Raw genomic sequence first — 23,688 nt, forward strand, 5'->3', positions numbered from 1 at the left:
AAATTACCCAGTTTCATGTATTTTGTTATAACAGCACAAACAGATTAAGACAACAGCTTTCTCAGAGCCCAAAAGATTTATAATAGTAAGAATTTGCAAAATCAAACAATGAGTAAGGCCTCAAATGATCAGCTGTACTTGCTAAAAATGAAACAACAACTAAATCACTCAATTCACTTGGGCAAGACAATCCATTATTCGTCTAAAATTTTTGTTAATAATTTTCTGATTTACTATCTAATAATACTGGATACCATACAACCAATTACTCCTACAAATTTTTTTGTTAATAATTCTGTTTTGCTATTTAATAATATTGGATACCAATACTGGATTTCCAAAATGGTTTGATAGTTGGGAACAAAGCGGGTAAAGGAAAGAAATGTACTATAACCAGAGATTTTGGAAAATAATGAGACTGTATGTACTATGATACTTCACTCAGAAAACCTTACTTCAGACTTAATGGGAAGAGAAAAAGATTGGGGAAGAAGTCTTCAAGCAGGGTCCATAATATTAACAGATAGACTCCTACACATATTCATGGTTGACAGCTAGATGTCAATGCCTAGAGCACAACAAATAGGTCTTATATATCACTATATTTTTGATGATGCTTGGCATAGTATTTTTTTTTTTTTGAGACGGAGTCTCGCTCTGTCACCCAGGCTGGAGTGTATTGGCATGATCTCAGCTCACTGCAACCTCCATCTCCCGAGTTCGAGCGATTCTCCCGGTTCAGCCTCCTAAGTAGCTGGGATTACAGTCATCTGCCACCATGCCTGGCTAATTTTTGTATTTTTAGTAGAGACAGGGTTTTTCCATGTTGGCCAGGCTGGTCTCAAATGCCTGACCTCAGGTGATCCACCCACCTTGGCCTCCCAAAGTCCTGGAATTACAGGCATGAGCCACCGTGCCAGGCTGGTGTAGTATTTTATATACAGCACGCATCAAAAAAATGGATCAGATGGATGGGTGGACAAATGGATAATTGAAAGAACAAATAGCAGCAATGATAACTCTAACTTTTAAGAGTCTATCAAGCTAAAATGACTTTTGAATCAGTCAAATGAATGTATGTGGGAACTGGGAACTTAAGAAGGAGAAAGAGCATAAATTACAATTGTGGCTAAAGCAGCAGAATGCTTATTTACATAAGTTTTAACCAGTGCGGAATATTGTAATTACCATTTATGTTGCTTTTTTATGAATCCAGTACATGCTTATTAAAGGGAATTTGATAAAATAAAAATAAGAAAGGAACACAATAATCCAGACTGTAATCTAGGACTCAGTAATAGTTACTCAGTTGCAAAATTTCCTCAAGGACAATATGAGAGACCATTTTGTGCTTGTTGCCATGCCAGTGGGGTCTAGTGGCATTAAAGAGGTAAGGCCCAGGGCTTGTAAACATCCTACAATGAATGAGAGTTCTCCACAGAGAAGAATTACCCAGCCCAAAATGCAAAATGGGCTTCACTGAGAAAAACTGAGTACCTTGTGCATTTATTCCACGTCTTTATACGTACATAAGCCACATACAGGTTTTTAAAAAATAAAAATATTATGCTGCACAAACTGCTTTGTAATTTGTTCTTTTCACATACTGCAACAATAGCATCCTTCCACACCATTAATAATTATTCTACAATATTTTAATGGCTGTTCAGCAAACCACTGCATGGATCAACCATAATGCATTTAATGAGGTCCCTATGATCAAACTTCTAGCACTATTCTTTTCAATTTTGTTTTATAATCAATTCTGTGATAAACATCTTCACATTTAAACTTATGATCATATTTAAATTCTTAGACATGAAACTGGTCACAGCACGCATAATTTCAATGCTTTTAATAAACTTCCAACATGTCCTCAAAAATAACTTTTATTAGTTTATTCTCTAACCATATTTTCTGATTGATGGACATCTCTAACATAAAGTTGCTGAAAATACGAAACATCAGCTGAGGCACTGTGACCCTGGGAACTGGCTGGTCCCTCCCTAGCCCACATCTTAGTAGAAGATGCAAGGGTTATTGTGGAATAATACGTCTGTGGGTTAAAAACCATGTATCAATTCTAAATTTCAAGTGCCAGACCCTTTCATTATCTTTCATTAGCGAAGTATAAAAAGAAAGAGGGAGAAGGATTTTCAAGGAAGGTAATAAGAACGGAAGTATTAGTGGAACATTAGAGTTCGTCTCTGGTCCTTCCTCTGTGGAGGCGAGTGGGGACTCATGAGGCTTGGTGTTGTCTGAAAGCAGGAAGGACTTGGGTCTTACTCCCTGGTAGGATGCGGCCTGAGGAGCAAAGCCTGCAGTCAGAGCGTGAGCAAACACTCATACAGACGTGGGGGCTGACATACCAACCTGGAGAATGTATGCTCACTTCCCGTCACCCCCATACACCCTGGTTCCCAAGAGTTGAGGCAGTTGTGGTGGGGGTTCTTAGATTTCCCATGGGCTCAGATTAGGCCTCGGACGGAAGTGAAGGCAGTGGCTGGCTGGGTGAAATATGGCAGACAGAGTCGGTGAGTGACAGGAGAGCATGTTATCCCTTTTAGACCCCTGAAGTATTAGAGAGGATCAGCCAGGCACGTTTAGACCATATGATGTATCATATTGTAGATTCACCCCAAGGCATTTGTGGCTGGGCAGTAAAAGTGCAAGATGAAACCAGACTCTCTGAAGGGTAAGGATATTCCTGTCCCTATCCCTCATCCTTTCCCCCTTTGCAGATAAACCATCCCACTTTCAAATGAACTTGGGAGGAGGGGCCTTTGAACTGTGCTTGGGGTTGTTTCTCCTCTGGAAATGCTTCCATTCTAAAAAGTTCTGGCATAGGAAATTGGCCTAAGGAAAAACTCTCTGCCCTCCTTCCCCTTAATGGACTGTCTTGCCTTTGGGTGTGAGTAAAAGGGGCTGAGATCATTCATCAGCCAATTTTACAGCTGCAATCTACTTAGACCTGCCTCCATCTAGGTCACCAAGGATCTTTGTCAGAATTTGGTACAAAGCCTATGTGAATGAAGATGGTTATTTCTTTGGTGTTGTCCCAAGAAATGTAATAGAAAATGACTATAAAAGAATGGATTCTGATATGGGATGCTGAGTCCTGATAATCTCTCTAAATGTCTTTCATCTAGGACGTGAAATCAGCCATTATTAAGAGAAAGAGAAAAAGATTGCAGGGGACAGTTCCAATTAACCTGTGGCATCCCAAATCTGTGTTCTATTGAACACCTAGAACTATTCTCCATGGATTTGGCATCAAAGAGGCATTAGGAAAGATGGTAACTATTCCTCTTACATACAATATTAAGGACTCTGAGATTTGCTTCAACTTAACAGAGATACTTTTAAACTTTGTTAATTTCAATGTTTCCCAAAATTATTTGAGCAGAGAACCAATTCTAATTATACCATGTGCATAATACTCAATGGAATCACATGACTTTGGGGAAATCAGAGGAAAACTAATAGTGATTACATTTTATTTAGCTAAATAAAATGGCATGTTCAGTGATGCTTTTCCCTCTTTGTGTTATACAATTTACTTACTTAATATCATCAAACTACAAAGGAATATGGAAAAGATTTTCTATGATCATGTATCAACACACTTCTCAGAGAAAATATAAGTCCTTAGCAAAATATTGTAACTGTATAATGCACTACAATTTTTAAAAATCTTTTGTCTGCATTATCTTATTTCATTCACACTCCAACCCTGGGCAGTTGGCTGGCCAGTTACAGATGAGTAGCTATGGTTTAGAAAGATTAAATGAGTTGCCAGGGGTCTGGCAGTGCATAATTGAATACATCGTCTTAAGATTCAAGCTATTAAACACAGACTGAAAGCATTTTGAACTCATTTAATTCGACATTTTTATGTCACAGATAAGAAAACTCATGCTCAGAGAGGGGAGATGACATCATCCAGTAGAGTGAGAGAGACAAGACCAACTCTCTGTTCCCTGAATTCAAGCCTATGCTCTCCACACCAAGCCATGTTTTCCCTGTATATGACCAAACAAAATGGTGCAGTTAAACCAGGAGCCGTCATGCACAGGAGGGCCAGCTGGCCATCATGCTGGATCAAACAGCAGATATAGACCGTCTCTAGTAGAACACTTGTGAATTGCCTTTGTTTCAAACTCATAAATGTCAGTGTACCTTTGTAGGAGGACTACCATGAAAGATGAATTGCCACTATAAGCAGTCATTAGTATTTAGCGGAGATTATCTTTTAAACGTGCCTACTTTAGATATGTCATAATATTAGAAATTAAGGGTGAAGTATTTCTATCTATCCATGCTTTGTAGGACAATTACATTAATCCCAAAGCTACGTGACATAAATAGGAAGCACATGCCTCTTCTGATTTCCCTTAGCAATAGCAAATAATACATACTCAATCCACTGAGCAAAAATTGGAGCCTCAAGGCAAAGCTGTATGTACAACCTCAGAAAATCTGTGTGGCATGAAATACTGTAACGTACACTGAAAGGGCAATTTTCGATTTTTGTGAGGATTCCCAATAGCCAAATAGAAAAAAAGTGTGTATACATGTGAATTGCAGATGACTTGATATTAAGGATTGTCAGACTTATGTCACCCCATTGTAAGCACAGATAGTTAAAATCTATTTGATTTCATTAAATTAAAAGTGTACATTATTCATCACAATCCATAATGTAACTGAATTCATTCCTATGAACTGAATTCCAGTTAGATTTATCATATTGTTGTTGTGAACACCAGAGAAAAGTAGGACAGTCCCACATCTAAGCAGGAAGATAAAATATATATCTGTTCTTTCTTTCCATTTTTTCACTTACTTGTTCAATAAATAATCTATTTATTCAACAAGCATAGTTTCTGGCTCAGTATTCTTTGCATTAGTACTCACTATGACATTAATAAGAATTAAATGCTACTTTGGAATTTTCACAAGTAACTGTTTAGTGATTCCAGAATCACCTGGTAGAGGGGGATATTTAAATTGCAACTTAAAAATCCAAATGTTGTTAAAAGTTTTAATAAAATTTCTTATAAAAATTACTTCATATATGAGTTGACAAACTGTTCATTTTCTCCTTGTAGAAGAACAATTAAATTGATGAGACGTATCATCTAACTCTCATACGCGTAATTATATATTTGCATGAAAAATACAATTGGCATCTCATTTACCTCATTTCTGTACCCTTGAATATCACGTAAACATATTTTGTCCTAATTTTTAAATACTTTGAATAGTTTGAGAACCATAAGACCTCTTTTGACAATTTCCTCTTGATAAAGCAAATAGCATCATCAATGTCTCCCTAAAACTTAAAAGCTAACAGCCTATGCTTGAAGGGGCAGAAAAGTCAAGTTATTTGTTCCTTTTTAGGGACAAACAGGTTGTTTATCATTGTAGTTGGAGACAAGATATATGGAATAATATATAAACACATCTTATCCTATTTATGCTTGTCACCTAAACATATAAATGCTATTTTTTCCAAGTTTATTATCAAATTACAAAGTGGAAATATGGCTCAGATGGTAATAGAGGTAAAAACAAACCTAAGTCATGTAAGATGAGTAAGTCTAAAGATCTAATGTACAACATGAAGATTATTGTTAATAATATTGTAGTGCATACTGGTAATTTTTCAAGAAAGTAGATTTTAGGTACTGATTATAAAAAAACAAAGGCAACCATTTGATGATGGGTATGTTAATTTGCTTCAATGTAGGAATCACTTTTATATATGTGTGTATATTATATATATATATATAAAGATAAGTATCTCAAAACATCATGCTGTACAACTTAAATGTATACAATTAAAAATAATTTTAAAATACAACTAAGTTTGAAGTCATCCTACGTTTAACAGTATCTCATTAATGAAACCAGCAAAATTATCATGCCATCTTTGCAAGTGAAGGAATACTAACAATAGACGTTAGCACATGCACAGTAAAAATGGGTTCATAAAAGTGTGGTCATTGCTCTCACGTTGCAGTCCACAGAATTTTAAGCTATGTTAAACATTTATGAAGGAACAAGGGAAGTGCACGAATATGATTTAAACCTATTTGTTGGTATACCGTGATGCAGTTCTATCCCACTCATCCTATAATACATTTCTTTGACAAACAAAACCATAATCGCAATCAGTTCTTTGAATATTAAAATTGGACGTATAGTCATGTATATGTTGTGGGGTTGTAATGCTTACAGACTATTAACCACTGATCCTAAGATTTGGGTGGAAGTATCTGTCTCTATATCTAAACAGCTAAAATATCATGGCTATTATCTGTGTGTGTGTGTGAGGTAATTTCAGTCTACTGACAAAAACGCAATTTAATGTATGATATTTATTGAGAGCATCAGCCTCTCTCATTTCTAAGATAAATCTCTTTTTTTCCATGATGGATATATACTTGTTACAAACCATACTGTTCTCAGAGACCACAGCTGCTCCTTTTTTCCAAGGGTAAATATGTCAGTCTCCCGGCCTGAACTGCCCATTTCTTGAAGGCAGGAGCCATCCACGTGTTACTCAGTTTTGTATTTCTCATGGTGCCCAGCTGAGTGTCTGGCACATATTAAGTACTCAGTTAATGATTTTTAATGAAAACATAGCAGTAAGCCTATTTTCCTTATAATTTTATACATAATTACGGAGTGCTTTCCCACCTAGAACCTTACAGGATTAAGGGTCATTAGAATTCACTATTCATCCATCTTGAACCCAGTGAAATTTTGTCAGATACAAAGAAAGGCCATAATAATTGTGTTTCTAAGTGGGGACAGTTTATGTACCGTTAGTGGGCTCTCGTATGAGTGAAAAATACCAACTTTTACATACCACATTGCAAAATGTCACTGTTACATACCTTTAGAAACAAATCAATCTTAATTTTTTCTTTAATAATCACAGTATGCTTTAATCTAAGATTATAGTGCCAGCAATAGTATATGCCACTCGAAACACAAATACAAATCAGGCAATTCATTGCACCTCAAAGCTTTTAATTTAGATCTAAATATACCTAACAGTCATCTGGTTATCTTCTGAAGTCAAGCACAAGGATAAGAACCAAACTTCTAATTATTTGAGGCAATGTATTATATTAACAATTATTAGACACTTAAGGGGAAAGTTTACTATAAATTAAAATATTTCTCCAGTCCTGATATCTCTTATTACTACCTTGTTATAAAATTATTTTAAGATTATGCCTGTGACCTGTGTGTGCTTCTTCAAAGAAATCTGAAATGTTGCCTGTGACCTGTGCTTGTTTGTGAAATCAACATTAAATGATTCAGCTGATAGCAACATACATCATCTGATTAATCATTTAATCAGAGGGTCCATAACACCCAAGTGTTTAAAAATAAATTTGCATGAAGCCCCACACGACAGCCATAGTAAGTCAAAGGAAATGAGTAAAAGGATGCTTAGATATTATAGTTCATGATGTCAAACCTGACATTTTAAATCCTGCTTTTGTTTTATTCATCTAGCACACAACTGGCTAGCTATCCTTTTATAAATTAAGTCAGGATTATTACAGAATATACATGTGTCAATCCATTTGAAATCAAGATTTAAAAAAAACTGTTCATAATCTATTGATCTAATTTTTCCAAAATGGCATTGCTTACGAACTTCATTCTGATTTTGAACAACAATAAATAACATCGCTGAACCTGGATGTTTTAAGTATCCGAGGCAACAGACATTTCAAGCTTATTTCTTGCATGAAAACTATTAATCATCATGTAGATAAGTCGTGTCTAAATGGGATATGATAATGAAGCTGACTGCTGTATTATTTGTCAGGCAGTGGCTTCACAGTTTATTCAGGACGTTTGCTCTCTAAAACTCCAGAAAATTACAAAAATATAAAAACTTCAGGATCCAACTCTTCTAGAGCATTCCATGTGGCATGAAAGAGATGCTTATTAGTTCAGCAAGGATTTATTTGAGCACCAGCCACATGCAAGACACTGTTGAGGAGCTGGGATAGAGGAAGTGTTCTAGTGGCTACTCCACACTGCACGCATAGTAGCATTACAGAAATAACGCTGATTCAAGTCACTTTCTTTGTACAACATTCTTAGAACAAGCATATCTTTCTTCCTCAATAGAAGTAGGAAATATAAATTTTCTCTATATAACATCACTGTTGCTTTGCACTTAAAATTTCTGCCAGTGCACTTTTAACCTGTTTCTACTCTGCCAATAAAAGGTATGAACTTCAAGAAATGAATTGTATGACTGATAACTTCTTATGTGCACATGAGTAAAAATATAGATCAAAAGATCTAGTATTCTAATGTACTAAACACGAGTTAATATTGTTCTGTAAAACAAAATCTTATAATTCAAGATAACTCATTTGTCCTTTAACTAGTCTTATACTTGGAAATTATTACTAAGGGTGGCTACATTCACATGATCAAATGAACAAAACAGGTATCTCCTTTGATTTACTCTTGATTTATTGGTTGTTCAGAATTATGTCATTTAATTTCCACATATTTGTGAAGGGAGAGGGAACTTTCCCCCCCTCATCAACTAGATGGTGATGGACCAAACACTCTCAAAGGGCATGAAAGGTGAAAACCGGTGCCATTACTCCCTTTCAGTGTTCCTGATCTTAAAGCACAGCCATTAATCCACTTCTACAAGCTAGACATCCAGTACCCCTACTTGTCACATCCCTCTTCCTCCAAGTTTCTGGCACAGTGTGAGCAAACATTCTTTCTTGAATGATGAATGAGTGTCTCAATGCGGTCATTAATAAGCATTTCAAGCAAAAAGAGTTTGCTTATTTCTATTTGCCAGGGTCATTTTGATCAGAGTTTAAAAAATGAAATAAATTATTTCAAAGTTCATAATGAACAAATTAAATACTTTCATTGAAACCATCCAGATTTTTTAGCATCCCATAGATGTGACCACAATTGCAGACATTTATTAGAGTATTCTTTGAATTATTATAGAAACTCAGAACTTTATTGCTAAATTAGACTTCAACAATTTTCTAGTAGAGCTTCCTCATTATATGAGAAAGACTTTTAGGAGATCTGCAAAAAGCTATCCAGTCAGGTGGTGTATGAGCAGAGAGGAAGACTAGCCATTTTCACTCTCAGTCCAATGTTTATTTCCGCAACTATGCTGCAATTTCTAGGTTCTATGGCTTCATTTTCATATTAGAAATCAGTAAGAAACTGTACTACCTATCAGGGAAATATCTCCAAATGATTAATTTTGTCACATCACTTAGATTTCTGCTTTAAATATTAAAATAAATAGCAGAATTTTTAGATGGGTGGAAAGCAAACCCAGTTTTGTAAAAGATTAAGCACTTTCATGCTCCATTTGTAATTTATATTGTATGCCTTAAATACAGGTGAATAAAAGATGGTACATGTTTCCCTGTTGTTTAATATTCTGAAGCAATAAAATTCTCTAGTTAAATCTAGTTGTCCATAATTGAGTGTATAAAGACCCAAAGGAAGGTAAGTTTTGAGGAAGTGCTTGGGGAAGTGATATAGTGGCTGGAAAAGTACTATTGGTGTCCCGTCTATTCCAAATGACTGTGCAACCTCGGACTACCCACTTCCTCTGTAGATTTCAATCTCCTCATCTCTACAATCAGAAGACTGATCTGAACAGAGGGTCTGTCAATGGACTTCCCATTAAGCCCTTTGATGTGTGTATGTGAGTGTGCATTTTTCAGAAGCTAAGAGGGTCCATAGCTTCTATCAGCCTGTGAAAAGGGTCTGAGACACAAAACTGGTTAATTGCCTGTGTACTAATTCTGAGGTCCCTCTTAACTTGTGAAATCTTACAAAGCTATAAATAGAATTAAAATTTTAGATGGAAACCAGGAATTAATATAATTATTATCCCTAATAAGATTATTTGAAAAGCATATTTTGTACAAAGGGGTACCACCATGACCAACCATTCATTCAAGCATTAGCTGAAGAGCTTCACTAGAAGCCCAGTAAGGATTTGCCATAATTAGCATCCATTGCACCAGACACTAGACATGTAACTACATGTAGTAAATCTAAATATATCACAGATATTTTTGTTCTGCCTTTTTATTATCAGAGTTTTAATGGGCTATCAAGGTAAGGCTGCTACTTAGGATTACATGAAGTGGAAAAAACCCAGAATAGTTTGCCAGCAAATAAAACTTCTTTCTCACAATTTTCAAGATATTCATCCAAAATCATTTTGATTGTAACTTTTGAATAGCTGAATAGCACTGTTCTTATACTAAGCATATGATTATAAAAGACCCAGAAATAGAAGTTGTTCTGCTTACTCACTTACTTCCTTCCCTCCTTAATTTAATAAATGTTTGTTAATTGTCTACTATAAGTTGGAAACTCTCCCAGACACTGGTGAAATATCAGTGAACAAAATAAATATATTTCACTCTCATGGTGCCTACATTCTAGAAGGGAGAAATAAAATTAAAAACATGCATTAAAGTAAGCATATTATGTATTATATTTAAAGGTGAATAACACTTTGGCAAAGAAAGAAAAGGAAAGAAGGAAGGAATGAAGGAAGGAAGAAAGAAAGAAAGAAGAAAGAAAGGAAGGAAGGGAGAGAGAGAGAGGGAGGAAGGAAGGGAGGAAGGAAGGAAGGAAGGAAGGGAAAAGAAAGAAAGAAAAAAAAGAGAAAGAAGGAAAGAAAAAGAAAGAAGGAAAGAAAAAGAAAGAAAGAAAGAAAAGAAAAGAAAAAAAGTAGGGAGACTGGGAATACCAGAGGTGAGAAGAATGGCTCCAATTTTATATAGATTAGGGCAGGCCTCCCCAAGAATGTATCAGGGCAAGGGTATGCTTGATTTATTCAAGAAATAGCAAGGAGGCCATTGTGGCAGGGAAAAAGCAAAAATTATTTTGCTGTTGTAGTGGTGACATTTGTAAAATTTCATCATTGTTGACACCTCATACTGTATTAGTTCTATATTTAAAATGAAAGTTATAATATCTTTGATATAATCTTATTCGTGTCCCATGTTTGTCAAAAAAATTCAGTGAAAATTCTTCTCAGAATTTTAAAATCTACCTCAAAACTATGATCTCTGGTTGGTATGTATTTTAAGTCTCTCAGTTCTCACAAATATGTATTTGGCAATGAACTGTTATGTAATATGCAGATATGCCATTTAATAAGAGATGACGTCACTATAAAGAAATCAAGTAAAAGAACTTTATTTTGGAAATTAGGAAATTAGGCACAAAGGGATTTGTTACTCCAAGGAGGAGAAATTCCAAGACTTATAGTTAACATGAAAGCCCTCATTCTTTCTGAAATGTCACTGTTCCTTTGGCATTTTACTACATTTTTTGTTTCATTAACTTTCTTCCAGAAATTGAAACAATCATGATAATTGTAAAATTTGCATGGCATTTATCTGGGTTAATGCCTGAAACAAGCAAGACCAATATAAAGGTAGCACTTTTTCACAAGGGGAGGGTCAGGTAGCCGTTCCCCACAGTAAGTATCTTGCTCCTGCCTCCAGGCCTCACGTGAAAATGAACCGTAATCTCACCAGCTTATAAATGTAACACAAAATGTCTACAGCCATACCTTGCCCAACTGGTCCTTTTTGACAAAGCCAGTGGCTGCTGCAATGCTCCCTGCTCCCTCCACTGTCTTCTGGGCTACTGCTGTCACACCCGTCACCACCGCTCCTCCAACGTTTGTCACTTGCTCTTTGGTCTTCTCAGCCACTGGTACAAATAAAGAGCAACAACAGATTAAAGGGTGGTAGAATAACAGTGACTTAAAATCATTCCACTTCCACTAGCCATCGACTTCCATACACCTGTATCTACACAAGCCATAGATAACTGAGGGGTCAGAAGAAACAAAAGCCACCAAGATGTCCAAGTGAGTGTGGTTCAACCAAACATTGAATCTTGGCTAAGATATTTTTGCTAAAGTCATGCAGTATTAAAAAGTGCTTCAAGTTTAACGATCAGGAATGTAAAGCCATGAGTGATCTGGATTTGGTTTATACTAAGGAAAGTTTACAGAAAGCAATTCTTACAGGTGCAGTTATACTTGAACCAGACTCGGCATGAATATTTATTTATTTCAATTCAGTGCCAATCCTTTGATCTCACTCGGCAAGTTAATTTCCACCACACCTTCTAAACAACACAATACATACTTCTATTTGTTTATTTATATGAGATGGAGTTTCATTCTTGTTGCCCAGGCTGGAATGCAATGGCACAATCTCAGCTCACAGCAACCTCCGCCTCCTGAGTTCAAGCTATTCTCCTGCCTCAGTCTCCCGAGTAGCTGGGATTACAGGTGCCCACAACCATGCGTGGCTAATTTTTTTTTTTTTTTTTGTATTTTTAGTAGAAACAGCGTTTCATCATGTTGGCCAGGCTGGTCTCGAACTCCTAACCTCAGGTGATCTACCCGCCTTGGCCTCCCAAAGTGCTAGGATTATAGGCATGATCCACCGCGCCCAGCCCCTACTTAATTATCTATGTGTTCAGACGTGGTATTATCACATATGTATGAATAACAGCATAAGAAATGGTTGTGAAGGAACTTGGATCTTTTTATGGAACTTCAGGTAGTGAAACAAAAGGTTCTTAAAAAGCTAAATTTGCAGTAATTTTAATAGGAGCAAAGGAGCTAGACAGTATGAAAATGAAGAGACTATTGAGCACCCTTACAATTTCTTTTCATAAAACAAAATGAGATGTGGTCATTCAGTAGATTTATTAAAATAGGTTAACATTTTTGAGTAGACAGTGTAAATAGTTTGAATTGAGTTTACAAGCAGAAGTTTAATTTCATGTCAAAATTTTTCTTGTTCAGTTAAATAAGCCAGAAACAGAAAGGCAAACAACCACATGATCTCACTCATGTGGAATCTAAAGAAAAAAAAAGTTGATATCATAGAGGCAGAGAGGAGAACAATGGAGGAGAGTGGAGGATGGGGACACTCATCTAAGGAAATGAAGGCACATTTTCTTGACATGCTTTGTACTCCCCAGATAAGCCTTAGTCTGAGAGGAGTTACACCATGTCAGCTCTTTAGTGCTATTCACATGATTATTGTATAGGTTTCATCTCACCAGTTGAAGAAGCCAATATTTATTTATTTATTTATTTATTTAGAGACAGAGACTTGCTCTGTCATCCAGGCTGGAGTGCAATGGCACAATCTCGGCTTACTGCAAGCTCCGACTCACGGGTTCACGCCATTCTCCTGCCTCAGCCTCCCCAGCAGCTGGGACTACAGGCGCACGCCACCACGCCCGGCTAATATTTTTGTATTTTTAGTAGAGACAGGGTTTCACCGTGTTAGCCAGGATGGTCTCGATCTCCTGACCTCGTGATCCACCCGCCTCGGCCTCCCAAAGTGCTGGGACAACAGGCGTGAGCCACCGCGCCCGGCCTGAAGCCAATATTTAAATGGTGTGGACAAAGCAATTCGTTTTCAAATAGACTATGTAAGTCATAGAAGCTAAGGGGGTCTGTAAGGACAAGAGGCTTTCTCTTTAGTTCAGGCAATGTGGGGAAGCCTGACATAGCCACACAGCCCAAGACCAGAAAGGGTCCACAGTAGTGTTGCTCCCTATTTGTCTTTTAGGCTAGAATTTTGTACAACTACCTACCAACTCCGTGCCACTTCTAAGGATATGGCTGATGTCTCCTTAAGAATAAGAGCTATTTACAATTCAAAGTTCGATTTAAATGCCAGTGAAAAGCTGTACTGAAAATCTTATGTTTTAAAACATTTCTGAAATGTTGATCCTTTAAAAATAGTCAATTATGTGTTTCAAGTTGTCATTTTTTTCCTTTTCAAGGACGTGAATTGAAAATTTTGCTTGAAACGAACATTTTCTTGTTATAAAATCTCAAAGCAAGATTAAAAATAGGTTTTGAATTTTTTACAGATCCAGCCATAAATTTTATAATATCTAGATAACCTTTTATATATGTATAAATTTTAATCTAGTTTTAATGCAATACACTGCACAGTAAAATGTACTCTGCACATTACAATTTCATTGTTTTATTATTATAATCATAAATAAAATGGTTACATTACAAAATGACAGTGTACATGTAGCAATAATCGACACATTTAAAAACATTTCTGTAGAACTGATTTCTCTAGTAGGGTCTCTGCTGACCTTTAACCTCTATTTTTCCCCTTGAGGGCTTTTCACACTATTTCTCTACTCACTGACATTCCAAATGACAGGTGACAAAACAAAAGGAAAAGAGACACACTCATATTAGTACATTTTGTGTCTAATAAATGATATCTGTTTTTCAGCAATTGAGTTCTTTGAAATCAGGGATTCTGCTTTATTTTTCTTTATATTATTTCATAGTAGATAATAAATAATTTAGAATATACTAAAATGAATTTAGTGTCTATCTCTAATGTCTGCATTAATATAAATAATAGGTTTATATTTGACTTTAGCTACTTTAAAAATAAAATTCCAAAAAGGAAATGTGATACCAACTTTTAGAATAGATATAGCCAAATCTAACCTTTGACATTAAACAAAATTATAAAATTAATATCTGGTTTTGAATTGTTATACAAGTGATGGATTTAAAGAAAATAAATTTAAAACAATTTACTAAGGAAATTTAAATCATAATATGTTGAAAATTAGTTTTGTTCATTATGATGTAATAAATTTATAAGAATCAAAACCTTCAGAAAATCTCGTGTTAGAAATTTCTTTATATTATACTTGCATGAAAAATAAGTAAATTTATATCATAGTTTATTTTTAAAGTACCTTAAAATACATATCATTCAGTAAGTTTAATTAAACACATTTTCATATATTTCTATAATATGATGCATTAAATTGATAACTGAGATCAAACAGCCAGGATTTAAGTTGGTGGATTTTTCATTGGTATTATCTAACTAGGATAATTTATTTTCCTTGAACTTTGTAGGTGGAAAGTTCCCAGCCCAAGTTTACTTAAGTCTATATTTCTCCCCTGCCCCACCGAAAAAAATAAAAGCTAATGGGATGAATTTAGGGGAAATTGTTTCTTTAATATTAGAAGATAATATTAGGTACTATGTAATAGTTTCTTGTTTCCCTGCATTAAGACTTGTAACAAGAACAATTGACAATTAGTTAGCACTTAATATGTACCCATAATAAACATTTTACATCAGGCATAATATGCAAATTATTCTCCCTCTCTTTAACCATTGAAATGTAATTATCTTATTTCTTCTCATAATTAGACTTAAGCACTTTATATTAAATAACCCTATTCAAAAAGTTAATTCATTTATCTGATGTGAGAGAGGAATGATTATGATAGCAGCTGATTTATCCCAATGTGTTTCTCATAGCCATACTAGTTATGGCAGCATTTTTGGTTATTTCACTACTTCCAGGGTAGTTCATGGGTGCAATTGCTGTAAATATTGCCCATGCTGAAATCACCATGTCCTTACTGCCTAGCAACATTTCCCATAGTTTTCTGTGGAACACTAGTTTCATTCAACCCTAGTAACTAATGAAGAAAGGTTTCAATAATCAAAAAGTTTGAATAACCCTGATTTTAACTATGTAATGCAAATTTCTTTACTGTAGGACATCTCAGATTCCTTAATATACTAAAGAGAAAATAAAGTATGCAAAGTCTCCCAACATTGTACAATGTTGGAGAAACTTAAGATTGTAAGCCACTGTCCTTCAGAAAACATTTTATAAAATGTCTAATTGTACAAACTTCAGTCTCTCTCTCTCTCTCTCTCACACACACACACACACACACACACACACAGATATGTGTTTACATTTTGGCATTCTGGAGAAGACTAAAAAAATGCAGCCCATCTCCACAGTCTCCATTAGATCATTAGGTGACAGTAATAGTTGGGTTATTTAATTTTTACCACTGACTCCAAAACTTGCCACATGCTTGTCTGCTTTCTAAACCTCATGGGTTCTTCCTCAACTACTAAATGGAACACCATTCATCTAGGTTGACCCTCTTCAGTTAGTGGAGTCTCCACCTGTCTGTTATCTAGTTCTTATTATAATCATGCTTCACAATATCATATTTATAGGAGGTCCCTAGAAGTCAACATAGTCCACTTACTTACCTAGTTCTCTGTTGGATTGCAACAGAGCCCATTAAAGATGCACAATTAACTTCTAACAGAACTAGTTTCAAAGGAGTCTGTTTTATTTTTACACTCTGATTTTTAAATCAAAAGTATTCATTTAAAGAAATATTTTTCTCCACTAGTTGTAAAAATGTTGCACAAGATAAAGTTCACTATAAAACTATAAGTAACACTTATAAAATACATATGGTTTGCTTTTGTTTTCCAGATATTTTGTGTACATTAATTCACTGAATTATTTTATAGATGAGGAAGCTAAATCACAGAGAGGTGAAGAATCTTGCAAAAAACACACAGCTGATAAGGAGTAAGGAGGAAGCTGAACCAAGAAGATCTGACTCCTGTGTTTTTAGTTCCATCCACGACACTGTATTAAGATTCCCATAACATTGTCTTCCTTTCCATTTTAGAAGTCAGTGATAGGAAGATTTTATTTTTATAGGCACTATTGTGTTTAAAGCTTTCTGATCATATAAATTATATTTCTGATTATATCTTTTGCTTCACCACATCTGCCAGGAAACGTGGAGTACTTAACAACAGAAAACTTAATTACAGCAAATCTGTGGGCTTTTAATTTGTTAAATTTTGGTTCTCCTTTGATTTTTCTATTTCTGGCACTCTCATCCTTATCTTCCTCAACATCTGATGATGATTATCATCATTTTTGATATTTCTTGATTGTAAACCTAATTGACTTATTCAAATTCTTGGTAAATTTAGGCCAAATGAATAATATAATCAGAAATGTAATAATTGCACAATAATACTTGTACAAATAGCTATACCATAACAATACAAATATAAATACAATAAACAATTTACTGACTGTCCAAGGGTGTTTCCTGAAATGCACTCTGAATTATCAAAGGAATATTATAATCAACATAATTTAAGGTCAAAATATTTTACTGTAATCAACAGAAATTTTACTTTTTTTAAAATTATGGCAATATTCACATTTTATTTTTGTCAGCAGTTTGTCAATACATTTTTGGTCAGAATATTTAAATGCCCACTTACTATAAACATAGCTTATCAATTCAAAGCCATCATTATTCTTGGCAAGTATATTTTTTATTTATAATCAATATTTACCTATTTAAAAATACTTTATAAAGAATTCAGTTTCAATAAGACGGATATGCTCTTAGAATGCTCAGTGATTGTTTTACAGTTTCATTCAGAATGTGGAATACTGGGCCACACTAATCACTAGATATTTTAAATATCATCTCTGGATATAAGCACAATGGAGCTTACCTGTTGCCACACCATGCACCACTCCCTCCTTGGTTTTGGAGCCTACAAAAACAAATTCAAGACATAAGTCTCAAGCTAGCCTTACATTGCTGATTAGCTAGTTTTCAATACAACTAATTTAAAAATCTCAATCTTCAGAAGTCTGTATATTATTATATCTTCAGGGAAAGAAAAAAAAATATATATATATCCTAAAACTAGAAGAAGGAACTCCAGTAACCACCACAATAAATAGAAGAAAGCCCAGCTAACAGGAGGTCCTCTCCAATTATGATTTTAGCACAAAATAATGACTTTATCCCCTTTGCTCCCACATCACATGTCAACTTACAGAGGAGAAAAAAGAATGAGATAACACTGGGGCCCAGTGAGAAGATAATTTTGAATTCAGAGCTGTAGAAGCTTTAAAAGTACAGCACTAGAGACAGATCAGTCAACCCATGAAACAAAAGCGAAAAAGGATGGAGAGAAGGCTATTTAACATGTGCTGAACACCCATTATGTAAACAAACATTTTAGGCCGGATGCGGTGGCTCATGCCTGTAATCCCAGCACTTTGGGAGGCCAAGGCAGGCAGATCACGAGGTCAGGAGATCGAGACCATCCTGGCTAATATGGTGAAACCCCATCTTTACCAAAAATACAAAAAATTAGCCAGGCGTGGTGGCGGGTGCCTGTAGTCCCAGCTACTTGGGAGGCTGAGGCAGGAGAATGGCGTGAACCTGGGAGGCAGAACTTGCAGTGAGCCGAGATTGTGCCACTGCACTTCAGCCTGGGTAACAGAGCAAGACTCTGTCTCAAAAAACAAACAAACAAACAAACAAAAAACCACATTTTACATATCATCTTATTTAATCTTCATAACATCCATTTAATATAGTTATATTATGCCCATTTTAAATATCTGATGAAATTAAAAATCTGAGTTAAGTAATTTATGTAACATTACACATGTAATAATAGGCTATAAGCACATTCAAACTAGGGTCTCCACACAGGATCAGAATTTCTTCCAAACCTTGACCATTACTAAACTTGAATACAAATAATTATTATGTGTATTATTAAAATTATGCTTGTGAAAAATTTTATTCATATCCTCTCTAATGTTGGATTTTTCAGTGTAATTCACACTGTATAATTTATGGAATAGGCATGATTTTTATGTTTTACAGAATTATCATTCTCCTTTTTAAGTTTGGATCAGTTTACAAAATGTTACCATTTGCACTTTAATGTCATGATATACTAACAGTGTATTTAACATAAGGTGTATTTTTCAGCATCGCTTCCTCCGGGACACCTTCACTCTTTATCACAACCTCTTTCCCCATTATACGGATACCTTCACCTCAATACGTTCCTCTGACTGCATATTTAGAGTCTCCTGAATTGCAGCAGTGACAACATCCTCGGGGTGGCTACTTCTTGTATAAATCAACTTATGTTTGATTCAAATTTTACTTCCAGCATGTTTCACTTCCTTTGTTTGCTACTCTTTCATCTTTGCTGGCCAGTTTCCTCTTTTGATTGCGCATTTTTGTGAAACATCACATGGGCTCACCACTGGGAGACAATGTGGCCACACAAGTAGGGGCATTGCTGTCTGTATGAACTGCATAACAGATATGAAGCAACCAATCTCCAAAAAGCTTTGAAACAAGTGCTGTGGTTTTGTCACTGATTATAATGGGTCTCTGTTATTTATGTAATGATTTGAAGGCTGAAGAGTTAGCAGCGAAGCTTGTACTTTATGCAATGACTTTCAGTATACTGTGGTAACAGAAATTTGAATTGTGTTGTTAGGGGCTGGTGTCATTTAACTAACCATAGTAACTGGAATTTGTGTGTGCTAGAACTATGCAGAGTGAGAATAGCTGATATTTAAGAGAATATGTTTCAATCTCTATTTCTCATCCTTACCCCCTGCATCCCATGTTGTCTTAAAAATGACTAGTAGTAAGAAATGTCTAACAGCTGGAATGCGATCTTTGTTCTTTGCCTTAGCAGTACCTAAGAATTTGACCTTTGGTTAAGTTATGAAACGTATTCTAAATCAAAGACAATGAGATAGAAGTAGACAGTAGAATTATGATTATTAGACGCTGACAAGGGTAAGAGGGAGGGGAGGACATGGAGAGGTTGGTTAAGGAATATGAAATTGGAGCCAAATATGAGGAATAAGTTCCAGCATTCTGTAGTACTGTAGGGTGATATACTTAACAATAGTTTATTGCATATGTTCAAAAATCTAGAAGAGAGAATTTTTAATTTTTAATGTTCTTAACACAAAGGAATGATAAATGTTTCAGGTAATGGATATGTTAATTACCCTGATTTGATTATCACACATTGTATACATGTATGGAAATACAATTCTGGATCCCACAATTATATACAATTATTACATGTTCACTAAAAATAAAAGAAAAATTAAAAATAGAGTAGCATATGACCCAGCAATCCCTCTTCTGGGTGTAGATCCACAAGAAAAGATTTCAGCATATCTGTTCCCAAGGGCCCAACACAGTGGCTCTTGCTTGGAATCCCAGTGCTTTGGGAGGTCGAGGCAGGAAGATCACTTATAAATATACAAGGAATTTTAAAAACACTAAAACTAATATTTATTTATTTAGCAAACCAGAATTTAAAACATTAAAAATTAAAGTGTTTTATTTCTTTGTTAAAAACTTATCAACAGTAATGTAAATAGTGTTTGTCGTCTTCTCATTGTATAACTTCCTATATGGAGTGGACATGTTTTTTATATTTTACAGAATTGTCATACTCTATTTTAAATTTGAATTATGAGTTTGAGACCAGTCTGGGCAACAGAGTGAGATGCTATATCTACAAAAAATATTAAAAATTAGCCAGGCATGGTAATGTATGCCTGTAGTCCCAGCTACTTGGGAGGCCAAGGCAGGAGGATCTCTTGAGCCCAGAAGTTTGAGGTTACAGTGAGCTATGATAACACCACTCCATTGCAGCCTGGGTGACAGCAAGACCCTGTCTCCAAAAAAGAAAAAAAGAAAAATATAATAGCCACAACTAAAGTGTTTACCGATAGATAGGTAGATAAAAAGACTGTGGTACATAGATACAATGGAATATCAGTCAGCCCTAAAAAAACAAGATCCTACCATTTACAATATGGATGAACCCAGACAACATTATGCTAAGTGAAATAAGCCAAACACAGAAAGAAAAATATTACATTATCTCACATATATGTGGAAGCTTGAAACAAAATTCAAATATACAGAGACTAAGTAAAAAACAGGGTTAATAGGGGTGGAAAAGTAGGTAGAAAATAGGGACATATAGGCCAGAGGGTCCAAGCAAGTAGCAGATGTGTAGGATGAACAAGTGTACAGATCTAATGTATGAGGATTATAGGTGATAAAATTGTACTATATTTGAGATTTATGATAAAGAAGTGGATTTTAGCTGCCCTTGCCACAAAAACAACAAAAAAGGTAACTATGGGAGATTATGAATATATTAATTTGCTTCAATATAGTAATTTTTTTAGTGTCTAATGTATCCCATAACATCATGTTGTATACCCTAAATATACACAATTAAATTTATTTTTAAAAAAGAATGCCACTAGGCTGGGCGCAATGGCTCACACCTGTAATCCCAGCACTTTGGGAGGCCGAGGTGTGGGGATCACGAGATCAGGAGTTCGAGACCATCCTGGCTAACATGGTGAAACCCCGTCTCTACTAAAAATACAAAAATTAGCCAGGTTTGGTGGCGCATGCCTGTAATTTCAGCTACTCAGGAGGCTGAATCAGGAGAATCACTTGAACCTGGGAGGCGGAGGTTGCAGTGAGCTGAGATCACACCACTGCACTTCAGCCTGGAGTGAAGTGACAGATTGAGACCCTATCTCAGAAAAAAAGAAAAAGAAAGAATGCCACTAAACCACATCATTAGAACTTATAATTAATTATTTTTTATAAATATCTTATGCAACATATTTTATATTTTTGTAGTGTAACCCCAAACAAAAAGACATGTATATACCTTGAAAAAAAAGAGATAAATGAGAGTCCTCATAAGGTTACCATGTATCAAACCAATCAGCTGTTTTTTGAGGTCATAATTATTTACTAATAATCTGTAATTGATGGTTAGCCTTTAATTTATGAGTAATCTGTAATTGATAACATACAGCTACAAAATAGGTGCCAAGTGGTTATGTGACTAGCAAGGTATAAATGCTGTAGGGACACCAGAGCTGATGGCTTCCCTGAGTGGAGGTGTCCCACACCCACCCTATCTTGTCTTCCCAACCTCAAAAGAGCACAGAGTGGAGAAGAATGTCAGAAGTAATACCTGAGAGTTTTGAGAACTCAGCTATCCCTGTTGTGCATGTTATGTTGACTTTGTCAGCTTAGTGAGGTGAAGCACATTTTGACTTGAGAATTTACTATCAATTTCACTGACGGCCACTGCGGCTTATTGAGCAGAGTGGCATTGGAAGAGACTCAAAGATCATCATTTTCTTGCATTTATTGCATTTATATTACTTAGCATTATATAAAGATAATTAAATCTTTCTGCTTTTGAATTTAGATCTAATTAATTTCTGAGTCATCTGAAGAAATTTTTGTCTATTAAATTGAAGTACGTTGATTGAAAATTTGTGTACACAGATAACAAAAATGGAGGGAGCAAAACCCACAAAAATAACACTGATCATTAAGGTAGTTCTTCAATGAGTTAAAAAGTAGTTGTCAAAAGTATATTCTTATAAAGGAATGAGATTACTTTTCTTATGAGGCTTCTACCAAACATCTTCGGCCGTAAGTGAAATTATGAAATGGTCTTTGGTCACCTCCAATATTTTAAATTAGGTATGTAATGAAGGACAAAAGAATAAATAGAAAACATGCTGGCAAAGTAATTATTCCGTTGGAGAGTTTATTTGATAATAATAACCATGGTTCCTATATATAAAAGTGTGCTCAATTATTCATATGTCCTGTCTTATTATGACATTCTCACAAAAAACTGCCAGGTAGTTGCAGTTTTCTAAATCATATTTTTTACTAATCAGGGAAGTGATGCTCAGAGATGTTAAGTACGCTTCCCCAAGACCCTAAAGGTAATAAGTGATGTAGTCTCAACTAAAACTTTGGTTTTTGTGATTAGTGCATGTTCTTTCCACTCTATCAGTAGTCAGCAAGCTACAACCTACAAGACAATTCCAGCCCACCACCTGTTTTGGTAAATGAAGTTTTATTGGAACACAGCCACACTAGTTATTGTTTATGACTACCTTCACACTTCAACAGCAGACTGGAGACACAGATTTTTTTTTTTTTAGACAGGGTGTCACTCTATCACCCAGGCTGGAGTGTAGTGGTTCGATCTCAGCTCACCAACCTCTGAAGCGAGCTGTATGGCTCAAGCCATCCTCCTACCTCAGCCTCCTGGGTAGCTGGCAATACAGGTGCATGCTACCATACCCGGCTAATTTTTGCATTGTTTGTAGAAACAGGGTTTCACCATGTGGCCCAGGCTGGTCTCAAATCCCTGGGCTCAAGTGATCCACCAGCCTTGGGCTCACAAAGTGCTGGGATTAAAGACCTGAGCCACAGCACCTGGCCAAGACATAGATCTCATGGCTTAAAATACGTGCTATCTGATTCCTTACCAAAAATTTTGCCAACCTCTGGACTATACTATTGTGTCTTCACATGGTCATTTTTTATCTTAAATTCTGTGTATAAGTTCAACTCTCAATTAGAACTCAGAATGTAACCAATAAATAATTTATAGAATGTGCTATGTGTTAAATGCCATGAGAGACATTGAAAATGATTTCAATGAACAGTTATAAGGTAACTAAGTCAAAGAAACTTGTGCTTGCAGAACTTGGAAATCTGAGGACAAACGGAAAGATATTGATAAACTGCATGTCACTGATTCAGTATTCCAAATTCCATCTAAAAAGGTATAATTCACACTTCATAAAATATTTAAAATTAACTCATCAGTTTTTTCCTCTTGTAACGCCCTATTTCAATGACTTTCTGAAAATATGTTTTAAGGTAGAAAAAAAGTAATTGAAGATTTGTGGGAAGATTAAGTCAACATAAGAAACGTCTAAATAATGAGGCAGTGGCACATGCCTATAATCCTGGCTACTCAGGAGGCTGAGGTGGGGGCATGACTTGAGCCCAGGAATTCAAGGCTGCAGTGAGCT

General features: G+C 35.5%; 1 protein-coding gene across 5 annotated transcripts in view; it reads right to left on the minus strand.

The window, feature by feature from the left end:
- The window catches only part of SNCA (synuclein alpha), a 105,517-nt gene that overhangs the window by 77,899 nt on the left and 3,930 nt on the right, over positions 1 to 23,688 (minus strand). For all 5 annotated transcript variants that reach the window (XM_063663906.1, XM_054486242.2, XM_054486243.2 and 2 more), the window contains exons 3-4: positions 17,466 to 17,507; positions 11,636 to 11,778 (exon numbers count right to left, since the gene is read on the minus strand). In XM_063663906.1, the coding sequence (XP_063519976.1) occupies positions 11,636 to 11,778; positions 17,466 to 17,507 (185 nt within the window). The remainder of the gene's footprint in view (positions 1 to 11,635; positions 11,779 to 17,465; positions 17,508 to 23,688) is intronic.

This window comes from Pongo pygmaeus, chromosome 3, assembly GCF_028885625.2.
Source record: "Pongo pygmaeus isolate AG05252 chromosome 3, NHGRI_mPonPyg2-v2.0_pri, whole genome shotgun sequence".
In the NCBI taxonomy this organism is placed as follows: domain Eukaryota; kingdom Metazoa; phylum Chordata; class Mammalia; order Primates; family Hominidae; genus Pongo; species Pongo pygmaeus.